The 16,156-nt window shown below is 30.7% G+C and overlaps 1 protein-coding gene across 1 annotated transcript; it reads right to left on the bottom strand.

Annotated features, from left to right (window-relative positions):
- Nucleotides 1–201: 201 nt before the first annotated feature.
- On the bottom strand, nucleotides 202–1,241 carry LOC107860900 (transmembrane emp24 domain-containing protein p24delta3-like). The gene has a single exon (XM_016706353.2). The coding sequence runs from the start codon at nucleotides 967–969 to the stop codon at nucleotides 331–333; it is 639 nt and encodes a 212-aa protein (XP_016561839.2). The 5' UTR covers nucleotides 970–1,241; the 3' UTR covers nucleotides 202–330.
- Nucleotides 1,242–16,156: the final 14,915 nt, after the last annotated feature.

Here is a 16,156-nt window from a genome sequence, read left to right as displayed (position 1 = left end):
CAATGACCGACCTAAATTGACCTGTGAACACCCCCTACTTTTGTTTCTCTCTCTCTATATACTTAGAGAGTATGTTTTGTTCAAATTATGTTTAATTTGAGATTATGTTTTCTTCGAACTATGCTGAACTTTTTTTGCTGCACTATCTATGTAGTCCTTGTATACACAAAAAGCTGGACATTAAATCTTATCTTCGTCGACTGACACGATAAAAGCTGAATTCACTAATATCACAAAAAAAAAAATATACTGCTAAGAAGAAAGTGTCAAAAATGGTAGCCTAAGGTTCTTTCTGCTATTCCGGAAAATGTTTCACCTAATAAATATGGTCTAAATAAGCTTTTTCTTTTGGAAATATTGCTTCAAGTACAATAGTTGCAGAACTGATGCTAAAATGCAGACTCCCAAAGACATGATACTGAACCAAGCTACACGTGCATTTGTTGTTTCACTCACTGACCGCATCTCTAATTCCCTGCTCTTCAGGTAAATCAAATTTTCATGAATGGCCTCCACAGCTAGTTCAAGCTTTCTCAGCTCAAGCTCAACACCTTCTATCTTCTCTTTTCTGGCAACTGATTCCCAATCCTTAGCAGCAATTCCAGTTTTCCAGTCTATGTTAACACTGAGACTCCCACCTCCTGGATTATCAGCCCAAAAACACGCTAGGTAGTTGCCAGCCTCTGTAGTTGTGAAGGCAAACTGACTGTGTGTTGTGTTCTCCTTGTGATGAAGGGCGTTTCCATTTGGCGAGGTGACCCTAGCGGAAATGGTTGGGGTGGGGTGGACATGATCATCAGAGATGACAACGTAATCAGCCAAAACAACAACGTTGTTATGGAGTTCTTCTGAAACACACTTGGTACCACTCGCCGGCAGACTCAACCATATTGCTTCACCCTTGTGCAATAAACACACAACCATCAAAGTTAGCTCGAAATACATAAATTTGACACTGTTACACATCATTTCTCTTTCACAAGTACTCCTTCCTATGTCCCTCTAGATTCTGTATTCTACAACTCTCTCTGATCTTTGCTTGCCTGAGGCCTACGGAATTGAACAAGCTCTCCACCCACGTAATTGTATTGGATAACTTTGGTGAATTTACATTACTATATTGGGATGGAATTGCTTAGCGGTAGTTGTTGTCTTCCCTTGACAGGTAAATAAGCTAATCTGACTTTATGTTAATTTGAGAATATGTTTTCTTCGAATTATCTCTATCTAAACAAGTAAACAACCTACCTCTTTTTGTGCCGTACTTTTATTAGGAAAAACAAAACATTGATTTTACCAATCTGTATTATTCACCTTATTTTGAGATCTCAACTTTGAATTGGTCATTAATGCAGTAGGTTCTGTTTGCTGTACGAGTTTTATTTTGTCTCTCATGCATATTTTAAACAAAAAAAAAAGATACATTCAAGAGTAAAAATTTATCCACATTAATATTTATATCAAATGAAAAAATATATATCATGACATTACTCAATGTGGAAAGTAAGAGAACATGTTTGTAGTTTTGATGATTGACAAATATGAACCTGGTTTACTACTTGTTGTCTTTTGTATGTTGTATCTTGTGAACCAGGTCCCTGAAAGTTGTTAACCAGGTTCCAGAGCAGGTGACGTGAATACACAAGGAAATCAATTGCAAATAAAGAAGATTGGAGCCATGAAATAAAGAAGAAAATCAACAAAGGATCAAACAAGGAAAGAAAGGAGAAAAGAATGAATGAAATAAAGGAGCAAAGAAGGAATGAAATAAAAAAAGCATAAATTGAGTCTAAAGAGGATTCAAAAGTTTCCTTATATGATGCAATCTCCTTATAAGGAAAGGAATCACCTAATTCCTTATAGGAAACCATGTTTCATTTGGAGAAGGAGTCCTAGTCCATGATATTCTAGAGTATGACAAATCTCCACCATATATATGGCATGAAGATCATTGAGAGCGGCACCTATTGCATATCCACGAAATATATCATCTTGAGAGCAATAGCCATCAAAGCAAAAACTGAAGCACATCACCACAACAAAACAGAAACCTGGTTCACAGTTTCTGTTCGAGTTTGCATTACTGAAAGTTGAAGTTTGAGAAGTTTAAGGCTAGAGTTAGTAGTCTTTGTTGATGTCATCAGTTGGAGTAAATTGATGAGTTTTGAGTCTGTAATAGGATAGATTCTGAGTTGTAATCTTTTCTATTATTGAATGTTGTGAGTGTGAGTAATAAGAAGTGGGTTTGACTTCTTATTCTTGGGGTGTTGTAACAAGAAACGGGTTTGGCTTCTTATTTACGAGGCGTTGTAATAAGAAGTGGGTTTGACTTCTTGGAGTGCTCATATAGTGGATTGAATAGTTGTAGTAAACTGTTGAGTTGTGAGTTAAGAGTTAGGTTCTAGGATTGCGGGGTTGTAATCTTGAACAAAGCTCTTTGAAGTTAGTGGAGATTGGCGGTGAAATCCTACACAGTGTAGGTCATGGTTTTTTACTTCCTTGAGCAAGGAGTTTTCCATGGTAAATTTGTGTTGCACTTTATTTTACAATTTGCTCTTTACTGCAATTTCTGAGACCAGGTTCCTAACAGGTGTGGGGGATTAACTAATATTTATCAGTTGGTATCAGAAAAGGTCTTTTTAATTAAAGGCTAACACCTTGAAAAGGATCACATGGCTGCCCCACCAACATCTCAAAAAGGTGCTTCACAAATTCGACCACCCCTCTTTAACGGGTAATATTATGGGTGGTGGAAGAATAGAATGATGGACTTTATTATAGGAGAAAATCATGATCTCTAGAATATTGTATTAGATGGACTAACAATTCCAATGAAGCTTGGTGAAGATGGAAAGGCATGGGTTCCTAAAGGAAGATTGGAATTTGATGATAATGACAAAATGAATGTTCAAAATAATGCAAAGGCCAAAAAAAACCTTATCTGTGGCATTGGCCCTGATGAGTACAATAGAATATCCTCCTGTTTCACTGAAAAGGAAATTTGGGACACTTTGCAAACAACTCATGAAGGTACCTGTCAAGTGAAGAAGTCTAAGATTGATGTACTAAACAGAAAATATGAATTATTTAGGATGAAGAAAGGAGAGACTATTCAGGAGATGCATACCAGGTTCATATCAATTATCAATGAGATGTACTCTTTAGGTGAAGTTGTTCCCAATGTAAGGCTGTTAAAAAATTTCTCAGTGTGTTGTCAGAGTCATGGGAATGTAAGGTTGAAGCTATCTCTAGGGACTCATCAAAAACTTGAAAATATATGAGCTTAAGAAAACTCAAGAACGTGAAATAGTTGGGGTCACAAAGAAAAATAATTTGGTTCTAAAAGCTACTGAAAAGGTAGTTTTTGAATCTAAAAATTTGGAACTCATGTCTATGAGATTTCAAAAGATGTTGAGGAAGAGCCTGAATTCACAAAATAGGAACCAGGTTCCGAGACATTATGAAAAGGAGAATCATGATCAAGTGTGTCACAAGTGTTGTAGTCCTGAACACTTCATAAAATTTTGTCCTTTATGAACAGTGGAGCACAAGAAAGATAATCAAGAAAACTCAAAGAAACAAAACAAGGACCTAGTTCTTCCATTGCACAGAAAGATGACAAAATGTGAAGCTGATGTTGCTGTTAAAAGGGCTCTTGCTAAAATAGGAAACTCTTCTGATGAATTTGAAGATGAAGAACCACAAAATTAGTCATTACTGGCTATGGTTGAATTTGATGATAAGGACACTCTAGCACTTATTGCAATTGCTGATTCAGATGGTGAACAATAGGAAGAAAGTTCCAAGGAGGCTATACTTTCACACATGACAAGTTCAGACTCAGATGGTGACACTGAACATGAAGAATCTGAGGTATGTTTTCTTGATCTTAAACCTGAACTCAAAATTTTTTCTAAGAGAAAACTTGAAAATCTGGCTTATGTTTTTATTGATGCTTATTATTTTGCTTGTTCTGACAAGAATCAACTTATGAGTGATTATGCATCATTAAGAATGGACTATCAAAGTCTTGATGAAGAAAATTATTCCTTGAAAAACCCTTTAAAGGAATTTTCTTCCAAGGGAAAAAGCCAAGCAACCATTTTTCAACAATCTTTGAAAGATAACATCAAGAAATTTACTGTAAATCTTCAAGAGATTACTGAAAGAAATAGGTTGTTGCAGAAAAATCTTGCAAGGACTAAAGATGAGTTAGAACACAATAAAAAGTGGACCATGTCCTCAACACTATTAACTCAAATTCAAGATAGTCAAACCACCACTAGACATGGGATCGGTTTTAAACCTGAAGAACATAAGTCCTCACAAGGTAACCCTGCTGGATTAAAATTTTGTACTCACTGTGGAAAGGAAGGACATCTTAGAAATCAATGTCAAGGTCAAATTCGGGCAAATCATAAAAATATTAATTTTGTCAAAAAAGGACCTAGTTCTTGTCAAATAAATTGTTCTAATTTTGTTAAAAAGAAATCAGGTCCTTATCATGCAAATGCTCAAAAGAAACAGTCCTCTTATTTGCCTTTTTGGGCTAGAAGAGATCTCATTCATTCTTTTACTCACACGAAGGGACCCAAGTTAATCTGGGTACCCAAGACTAATCGTTAACTAGTGTTTCAGGTGAAAATGAGAGAAAAATACAAATCATGGTATTTGAATAATACATGTTTCATACTCATGATCGAAATACGAGAAAGTTTTCTCTCACTCACATGTTTCCAAGGTTACAAACTAGACTTTGGAAAGGGAAAAGGGTTGAAACATAATTTGTTGAGCATCTTTTAGATGCATGACAAAATGAAAAATCAAATTCTGAAACCTGGTTCTAAAAGAAGTCTTGAAAGTCCTATTTCATAAGTTTCCCACAACGAATTTAGTAAAGCAATGCTCAGAGTGATCAAAAATTAAGAAGAACGTTAGAATGTGCTAACTTCAATATTGAAGGTTCGCTCACAGCAATCAGGAAAATTATGCAACAGGAACCTGGTTTGTTTAATTTTGCAGAAAGATGATGAAATAATTAGTCTTGTTATTAGCAATCTTAATAATCGTGATCTTGAAGAGTTGGTTGACAATGATAGATTTGGTATTTCTGGAGATGATTATGAGGATATGAATGGTCAATACTGGAAGAACCTGGTTCCCAAGAATTTCTTGAAATGATCAAATTTATAGGTCAATGGTAATCCTCATATCAGTGAAAAGGTATAGGAGAAAGGGGGAACAAGTGTTGATGCTATACATGGTGAACAAAAATGAGGGGGAACTATTGGATGATTAAAAGGTTCAACGCAATGTGAACCTGGTTTCTGTTTTTCTTAAGCTTGTTCATATCAAGAAGCATTGACAAATCATCATGGCTTCCTTAATAATTGGCTAGAAAATGAACAATTTTATGCTTTATTGGACATATAATATATATCTAATAACTCAGTCTCGTACTGTTATAGGTACATACCTCAGATACATCTTTGATAGTGGCTAGAAGGTCTGTGGATATTACCCTTTCTTCCTTACTAATTGATCAACAAATCAAGGAGGAACTCACAAAAGGGGAACTTGGTTCCTTATTTATAGTCAGGTATGTACCATTCCTTTCAATGCATGTATTTTCTAAGTATGTATAAAACTTAAGCGCTGGTGAACCTGATCCATCCTTAAAAAGCCAATTCTTTCAAGGAAAAAACCAAGTTCAGTTGTTTTAAAATTACCCTAGCTACAATTCAGGGGGAACCTATTCCATTTCCTTTAGTGTCATCATTGTCTTAGCCACCTCATTTATCTGAACCAGGTTCACAAATCCCAAATCATAGCCTCACCTTTCAAGTGTAACTAACCATTTCTTGGGGGAACAACTTTCTTAGGAACAAACTAATATCAGTTCCCTTATTGTTGCAAAATCCATCATTGTTGCACAAAATTTAATGAGTCCTTTAATCATATCTACTTTTCCTTAATCGGTGTTTCAAAGTCATCAAGAAGAAGTCATTTGGAAAAAGGAAAAATAAAAAACGAGTAAGATCTCTGTGCATATGAACCAGGTTTTAAAAAAATATAGGTCTCATCATTCTGTTGTTGTTTCACCTACATCTTGCAAATGCATAATTTACTTGATGCAAAACATACTCATCTAAAGGTTGACCTCATGTACGCTTAGCATGAAGTATTATAAAAAAAATGTCAAAAAAAAAGTGCACAATGGTATGGAAAAGCATTCCACCTCCTCTTTCTCATCCTTAGTATCTCTCCTACCAGTATATATCCTCGAGTTCCTTTGCCTCCAATTTTTCTTGTAGTGCTTATGTTTTATCTCATACTCATGATATGATATGCTTTTGATAAGGGTTCTAACGGCTTAAATTGGTACATGTCTACTTCATTGTGTTTCTTCTCTCCATGTCTTGATTATGTATGTAAGATGGTTAATATCCCCAGATTGACTTGCCTTATTGTCAAAAAGTGTTGCTCCAAGTAGCCATAAGTTAAAATGATATTGCACTCATTGTATGTTCATTGAGTTCTTTGGTTGTTGATTTTCAATGATGCCAAAAGGGGGAAGTTATATGGTGTGGACAATGAATATATGATGCATTGTTTGCCATTATCAAAAAGGGGGAATTTGTGGAAAGTAAGAGAACATGTTTGTAGTTTTGATGATTGACAAATAAGAACCTGGTTTACTACTTGTTGTCTTTTGTATGTTGTATCTTATGAACCAGGTCCCTGAAAGTTGTTAACCAGATTCCAGAGCAGGTGACGTGAATACACAAGGAAATCAATTGCAAATAAGGAAGATTGGGGCCATGAAATAAAGAAGAAAATCAACAAGGATCAAACAAGGAAAGAAAGGAGAAAAGAATGAATGAAATAACGGAGCAAAGAAGGAATGAAATAAAAAAACATAAATTGAGTCTAAAGAGGATTCAAAAGTTTCCTTATATGATGCAATCTCCTTATAAGGAAAGGAATCACCTAATTTCTTATAGGAAACCATGTTCCATTTGGAGAAGGAGTCCTAGTCCATGATATTCTAGAGTATGACAAATCTCCACCATATATATGGCATGAAGATCATTGAGAGCGGCACCTATTGCATATCCACGAAATATATCATCTTGAGAGAAATAGCCATCAAAGCAAAAACTGAAGGACATCACCACAACAAAACAGAAACCTGATTCATAGTTTCTGTTCGAATTTGCATTACTGAAAGCTGAAGTTTGAGAATTTTAAGGCTAGAGTTAGTAGTCTTTGTTGATGTCATCAGTTGGAGTAAATTGATGAGTTTTGAGTTTGTAATAGGATAGATTCTGAGTTGTAATCTTTTCTATTATTGAATGTTGTGAGTGTGAGTAATAAGAAGCGGGTTTGACTTCTTATTCTTGGGGTGTTGTAACAAGAAGTGGGTTTGACTTCTTATTTGTGAGTCGTTGTAACAAGAAGCGGGTTTGACTTCTTGGAGTGCTCATATAGTGGATTGAACAGTTGTAGTAAACTGTTGAGTTGTGAGTTAAGAGTTAGGTTCTAGGATTGCGGGGTTGTAATCTTGAACAAAGCTCTTTAAAGTTAGTGGAGATTGGCGGTGAAATCCTACACTGTGTAGGTCGTCGTTTTTTACTTCCTTGAGCAAGGAGTTTTCCACGATAAATTTGTGTAGCACTTTATTTTACAGTTTGCTCTTTACTGCAATTTCTGAGACCAGGTTCCTAACAGGTGTGGGGAATTAGCTAATTTTTATCACTCAATTATGACTGCAATAAGTTACATCAATCTGATATATACATCTTACCGGAATAAGTCACGTATTATGAAATGGAGGGAGGGAGTAATAGTTTAATATCCCCCAAGTTCTGAACCAGCAATATTACAATCTTTCTGAAAATGTGAAAATCTTTATTTAAACATTACAATTTTTTATTTGAATATTTTAGCTACCGTTTGAATACTTTACTTTTCTAACTAAATACCGTCGTTTTGCATTGAATATAATTTTTTAAAAATTGTATATTGTATTCTTGAATCGAATATTGTATGTTTGAATATGAAATATTATAAGTTTGATAAATGTATAGTATGTTCTAATATAAATTGGAAAATTATTTTTCTAACAAATCCATTAGAGAAATTGAAGTAATGGCGGTGTGAATTACAATCATGTGTTTCAAATAATCAATTACTATTAATTAATGCTAAACTTTTAGAATATTAAAACTCATAAAATACTTAACCGATTTTTTGCTACCATCGTTATTATTCAGGTGAACTCCCTGCCCGCCCTTATTCTTATATGTCACTTAAATCCTTAGTTTATCATTTTCTCGAATGATGGTAAGATTATTAGGTAATTAATGACGTATTCATGTGATGTGCGAATAATATTAAAAATATTATTTTTAATATTTTAAATTGTGATTTCTTGTTCGGCATGTTAAATTATATTATCTTAAAAAAATTCAACTATAATATTTTAACTCAATGAAATGCGTTCCCTTCCTGCCCCAAACCCCAGTCCACCATGTAATAGAAAAAAGGTTATGTTTCATATTTTTCTTTATTATATTACTCACAATTTACCATTATTAGATTATTAATACAATATTATTTTCTAATTTTAATTTTTTATTCTATTATTCATATCTTGTCAATTTAATTTAAGAATAATAGTATGTATATTATCTAATTATTTTATTATATTTTCAAAATCCACTCTCTCACACTCACACACTCCCTACCTCCTCTCTTTACATTTTTTCTATTATTTTAAATTACTTTAGTTTTCTCTAATTTAACATTGAATTAATTTTTGTTTTGTTACATTCAGCAAGAGTTTTTTTAATCCTTTGTTTCAAAATATAGAAATTAGAATAGATAAATTTTATTATGCATAAAATAATAATTGAACTACAATATTTGTTAGAAGTTCTTATAATTTAAAATTCAAGTAAATACTATCATCTCTGTCGAAATATGATCCTCATATGCTGTTTTAAAATAAAATTTACTCAAAATTTTTTAAAAATTATTAACTTGACCTAATAATTTAAAAGAATTCCATGTTGCATGAAAATTTCTTGAATGTAAAATTTAAATTTTAAAATAAGATCATGAATTTATTCTATTAAAAAAATTAATGGGTCACCTATGTCCATCATATTTATTATACTAGTTTAACCGCACGTGTTTCGCACGTATAACGTTTGATTATTTAAAATTAAAAGATTTTACCTATTGCAGAGATTTTTAATGAGTGAAAAAGTTTAAATCATTTTTCATAGAATCTTCACACTTTAATATAATAATGTATCATAAACATATATTTTAGAGTAAGAGAGTATATATTTTACCACCAGAAGTTTCAAGTGATTGATGGATCATCACTTTTGCATTTGTCATGTAGTACCTTTTTTACTTGCTGCCAAAGACTAAGAAAAACGTATCAATTTGAATGAAATTTGTGGTACAACTATTTTCCTTTTTTCTTTTTCTATATTTAAAATCTTTTCTTATCTTTAAAGTCAAATCTTTACAAAATCATTGATTAAATTTTTATTACGTAATTAAAACTTTTAAAAATTTTGTACTTCTTAAATTTTCTTATTCTAACGCTTTTATATTTATTTCTAGATTTTTCAACTTTTCTTAAAATTCAAATTTAGCTGATTTAGAATTCTTAAACTAATAAAAAAAGTATTAATTGTTATTAATTTTGATGACTTCTAATAAGAAAAAGTTTTACCATAAATATATTTAATTAATTTTTAACTCTTAAATATTAGGAAAAAAATAGTGAAAGGATGATTTTGTCTAAAGCAAAAACTTTTAATGAAGGACACAAAGTTCAAACAATATTTCTAAGGCCCTTCATACTGTGTCGCACGTGTAACATTTGATTATTTAAACTTAAATAATTTTACCCATTGCGGAGATTTTAAATAAAGTGCAAAATTTTAAATCACTTTTCAAAGATTCTTCACACTTAATATAATAATGTAAATATGTAAGCACATATATATTTTACCAACAGAAGTTTTAAGTGTTTGCTGGTTCATCACTTTTACGTTTGTCATGGAGTACCTCTTTCCCTTGCTGTCTGGGGTTAAGAGAGACACATAAATTCTAACTATATTTGTGGTACAATTTTTTTTCTATTTATAAAATCTTTTCTAATTTTTAAAAGTCAAATCTTTGTAAAATCACTGATTATATTCTTATTACATACTTAAGACTTTTAAAAATTTAATACTCCTTAAATTTTTATTTTTTTATAATGTTTATATTTATTTTTAGATTTTTCATATCTTCTTAAAATTAAATTTAGTTGATTTAGAATTCTTAACCTAATGAAAATAATATTAGTTGTCATTAATTCTGATGACTTCTACTTAAGGAAAGGTTTTATCATAAATATATTTAATTAATTTTTTAACTCTTAAATATTAGAAAAATGGGGAAAAGACAATTTTATCTAAAGCAAACACTTTTAATTAAGTACAAAAAGTTCAAACAACATTTCTAAGGCCCTTCACACTTTTAATATATTATAGATTACTAGTGGCAATAGGCCCGTGCTCAGGCTAAGATTAAATTTTTAAAAATTATTATGAAAATAGTGAAATAAATCTTCATAATTAAATATTGATATAATTATATATAGTATGAGTGTATTTAGTAATTTAATCACACTTTATATTTTTCTTGGAACTTTACTACCTAAAATTTAGATCATTATTAAGTGTTTAGGAAATATATTTATGCACGAAGTGGCGTAAGAAATTAAATAATTTAAGTTCTTAATTATTATGATTTATAATACTTTTTATTCTATTTCAATATAAGTGAGAATGATATAATTTTGAGAGTCAAGTAAATATCACGATTGAAGTAGCGAAACAAACATCTATTAAATAACTTATAATAACTAATTAAAAGTGATATAACAAAGTTACTATTAAATACTTGTGAAAAAAATTAAGTGGGCCGCATATAAGTTGTTAAGTTAATTTAAAACATCAAGAGTTAATTTATCATTTTATGTCTGTTTTATCTTTTTATTAAATATTATTAATTTTTTAATACTTAGGTAACGTATAATAATTAATTAGAGGTGATAAAGTAAAATTACAATTGAAGCAACTGAAGTAGACATGTCATAAATGTTTATTTTATTTTTTTATTAAATATTATTAATTTTTTAACACGTAAATGACATATAATAATTAATTAGGGGTGATATAGTAAAACCACGGAGCAAGAAGTGGTCGCCAAACATGTCCACCATCGAAATGAAAAAGTAGTAAAAAAGTTAAATTTAATTTCCTTGTTTACGTATTTTATGCTTAATTTATTTGTACCTAATAAAAACTGAAAGTTTGATCATTCACATCTTAGTTCGTAACTATATATTTAATTTTTTATTTGAATTGAACCATATAGATCTCAATAAGTGTACTACTCCTATAATCCCTTTTTGACACATATATTACTATTGCAGAGTAATTCATCCAATCATTTTTAATTTATTATTTTGTATCTATTTTATCCTTGTTATTAAATATTGTTTATTATCTAATACTTAAATGACTTATAATAACTAATTAGAAGTGATATAGTAAAATTACTATAAAATACACTTGTGAAAAAATTTTAAGTGGACCCCATATAAGCCGTCAAGTTAATTTAAAATATTAAGAATTAACTTATCATTTTGTGTCTATTTTACCTTTTTATATGAAATATTATCAATTTTCTACTACTTAGATGATCAATTATAATTAATTATAGATGAAATAATAAAATCACGATTGAAGCAGTTGAAACATAGATGAAATATTAAAATTACGACTGAAGTAGTTGAAGCAGACATGTCATAAATGTTTATTTTACCTTTTTTTAATTAAACATTATTAATTTTTATTACGTAAATGACTTATCATAATTAATTAGGGATGATATAGTAAAATTACGATTGAAGCAGATTAAGCAGACATGTCGTCCATAAGCTGCCTGCTTCAGCAGTTTCATCTACACTTTGTCACAATTTAAGTGGATCTCATATAAATCGTCAAGTTAATTTAAAACATCAAAAGTTAACTTATCATTTTGTGTCTATTTTACTTTTTTTTTTTTATGAAATATTATCAATTTTCTAATGCTTAGATGAAATATAATAATTAATTAAGGGTTATATAATAAAATCGTGATTGAAATAGCTGAAGCAGACATGTCATAAATGTCTATTTTACTTTTTTAATTAGATATTGTTAATTTTCTAATACACAAATAACTTATGATAATTAATTAAGGGTGATATAGTAAAATCACGGTTGAAGCAACTGAAGCAGACATGTCGTCCACAAGCTGCCTGTTTCAACATCTTTATTGACTTATATATAAGTAATAGAAACTCTAAGTTTCAGTATTAGAAAATTTTCTTTTTAGATTGTGAGTTAATATTCGTTATTATGGCTTATTAACATATACTTTAAAAAAAATATTTTGTTTAGTCTTTTAAATTCCTTATTTTCTTTCTTTATAATAAGAAACTACTTTAGAAGTATAAGATAAAAGACACATAATAAAAAATATTATATTAAAATGCAGATTTGCAAGTAAAATTTAAAATAGTTAGTTAAAATTTTTAGATGTCTACAAAATTTGTTTTATAATATTTTTAAAATAAACCAAATATGTAAATATGATGTAGTTGTCTTTCTCTTTCAAAAAAATATATTAAAATAAAAAGAGAAAATACCCAATTACCTCCCTAAACTATACCCAAAAATACTATGACACACCTCAACTTAAAGGGGGTCCTATTACCCCCCTGAACTAATTAAAATTGTAATTTTGACACCCTTAGTGCCTACGTGTAAAAGCTCACAAACATTTTAGCTTCATTAAGATTTTTAAAGCTAATTCCCTTTTCAACTGTAAGAAGTTGTCTAGACTCTCATTGACTTCTCTTTTCTTTTCCCTCTCAAGAAATTCTAACTCATCACTATTATAGTCACTATAGGTTCATTTTCATCCTCCTCTTCCTCACTTGATTCACCATCAGTTACTGCATCTACTGTTACAGAAAAGGTTTATTATGTTGTCTAATGTTAGTAGCTGGCACAATATTTTCACCCTCCCCAATAGCAAATAATTGAAGTTTAAACAGATTAGATTGAGTAGACAATGTAACTTGTAAAGCTCTAATTCCAGCATCACCCTCAACTAGATAATACCCACCAAATGGTCCTTTATATAACAACCATTTTACCTTACTAAAACTTAACTTTTCAGTGTACTCTGAACATATATCTGTATATGAGAGCAAATATGGATCATGTCATTTCCATATATGAGTCAATTTTTTTTAAGTAGGTAAGTTGAGGAGTAAGGACCCACTTTCCTCCATAGTTAAAGACTACATAAACTTTTTCAAGCATTATTTTAAGGGGTCACATGACAAACATAAAACAAAGAGGAAGTGACTTATCAGAAATCAATAATGAAAACAAAACAGAGAATCTTTCAATATTTTATGTCAAGCCAATGATAAAGGATAAAGAGATAGGGACCACATTGAGAATGCAACACCAAAAACAAATATAAAAAGATCACTTTTTGATAAAAATATCACATACCTAACAGTCATAAATACATCAAACTATGACATACCTAACAGTCACCCATAAAATTATGAAAGATAAAGAAAAGTATACAAAATAAATGCTGAAAAAATAAGTCTTTCGTTTGAGAGAACATTATAAAAAAACCCTAAGTCCAGACAAGTAAATGGAAGCATAAAAGTCATGATACTTTGAAAAGTGATCACAAAAAGCATATGATACATGGAACAATATACAAATACCAATATACATCAAATCGCGTCAATATAAGAAAACAAAAAAAAAATCCTAACTGAAAATACCAAAAAAAAAAAGAAATTCTTACTTGAATATGAGTAAAATAACTTGTGCGGACTGAGATCTTCAAGAATTTTACTCAAGTCGCTGTTCTTTCATTGAGAAGAAAAGAGTTTTACTCAAGTCGCTATGTTTTCATTGAGAAAAGGCGAAGAAGAAAAGAGAAAAATTGGAGAAAAAAGCTGATTGATTTGGGGTTTTTAACGTTATTAGGTTTGGGTGAGGCGGTTCGGGTTATTAGGTTTGGGTGGGTTAGGTTTAGGGGGTTGGGTTATTAATTAGTTTAATTAATTATTAGTTGACCAATTAAAAGAAGTCACGTTATTAATGAATTAGAGATAAATTAATCTATTAAATAAAAGGGCAAAGTAGATCCTATAGGTAGACGGATAGGGCATTTTAGGCCCAATAGGTAGGCGGAAGGTATATTTGCAATATTTTAGATAGTTGAAGGGCATTTTAAGGCCCTTTTTCAAAAAATTTATAATAATTACAAATACAAATAATGATTTGGATACACTCTGCAAATTGATACTTATTTAGATATACGAATAATTGAAAATATACCTACATACATATACATATATATATATATATATATTTATACGTATATATATGTATTTATATATGTATATGTATATTTATGTATATGTATGTCTATATATATATATATATATATATATATATATATATATATATATATATATATAGGTAGATAGATAGATAGACAGAGAGAGAGAGAGGGGGGGAGAGAGATAGATAGAGAGTTGCTTAGTGGTCATCAAAAAGATATTGTTGACTTTTTTTTTTGACGTTTTCCTCTTGAAAATATATATAGCAAAATTCAACAAATATAGTTTTTGATACTTCTGTAAATTGTCATCCAATCAACACCTTCTTTATTAGCCTGCTATTCAAAAAAGGTAAAAGGAAAGATAAAAAGGTAAAACGAATCCAAACCTAATATAGAATTATTTAATCGCAGTTTGTCATTCACGCCTTCACAAGATGTATATTTTTATTATTTATACTGAACGTTGCACTAGAAGAAAATCACAAACCCCGTATTTTAGATATGTCATGATCCGATTTACGAGTGCTGATAAGACCTACTCTATCTCGCCAGTAAGTAAGCCAAACCATAATTTAGAGTTAAACACAATGAGTTAACTTGGTGAAAATGCCCCAAAAGGGCCTAGTAGGCAATCCAACACAATAAATAAGCAAGGCAAAAGAAATATTTAAAGGTAGTCACTACATAAATACTATTCCACGACCTGGTAGAGCCAGTACAAAAGCATTTAGAAATAAAAATATAACCCAAGTATCTAGAATAGTCAATACATCCATCTCAAAATAAAAGTATGAATATATAAAAATAGAAGGAAATGGGTGACTCAAACTCCAAGAGCTCACCCTATCTCAGGATATCAATACAGCACGAATACGAATCAACGACGGTAACTAGTACTCAGATATACACCAAAAAGATACAGAAGTATAGTATGAGTACCAAAATAATGGGTACTCAGTAGGCATCATTGACCGACTGAGCTAAATCATGATATAAGTATGATAAAATCCAAGATAACATAACTAAGTCAAAGGTACAGAAACGAACCTGAACCATCTCCAATACCGCTGTACACAATAAGTAATTTACTCAGAATAACAATATAACACAAGGCGTCAACACATGCCAATATCGCCATGCAATATTAGTAAAGAAATCAGAACAATAACGCATCACAAGGCATCACACTACCAATCACAACTACAAAATTGACTCCCATATGCCAATTGGTGCGGAAAGTAAATAACTCATCATAGACTCTCATACGCCTGGAGAGTACACTCAAAAAAAGAATTAAAGCAACCATTCATCGCTTATAAATAACCAACTCATTATTTAACTAGCATTCCCACAATTTACCATCATTTAACAATGTACCCATATTCCATAATATTACCATCATTTAACAACCTTATCATCGTTACTCACTAGTCACCATTTATTAGCTAACCATCTCTTATTAACTAATTCATTTAATTACTAGTCATCATGTAACCTCTAGTCATCATTGATTAATTAAGCACATTTTCTTGACTAGCCATTGTTTTACACCTAAGCATCTTTTATCAACTAGTTGCCATATTATCAACTAATCATCATTTACCAAGCCGTATTATAGCATAGGATAAATTCGGACTTGAACCAATAATTA

This window comes from Capsicum annuum, chromosome 2 (genome assembly GCF_002878395.1).
Source record: "Capsicum annuum cultivar UCD-10X-F1 chromosome 2, UCD10Xv1.1, whole genome shotgun sequence".
Lineage (NCBI taxonomy): Eukaryota > Viridiplantae > Streptophyta > Magnoliopsida > Solanales > Solanaceae > Capsicum > Capsicum annuum.
The sequence above is the reverse complement of the archived record's forward strand: the minus strand, read 5'-3'. Positions and strand labels throughout refer to the sequence as shown.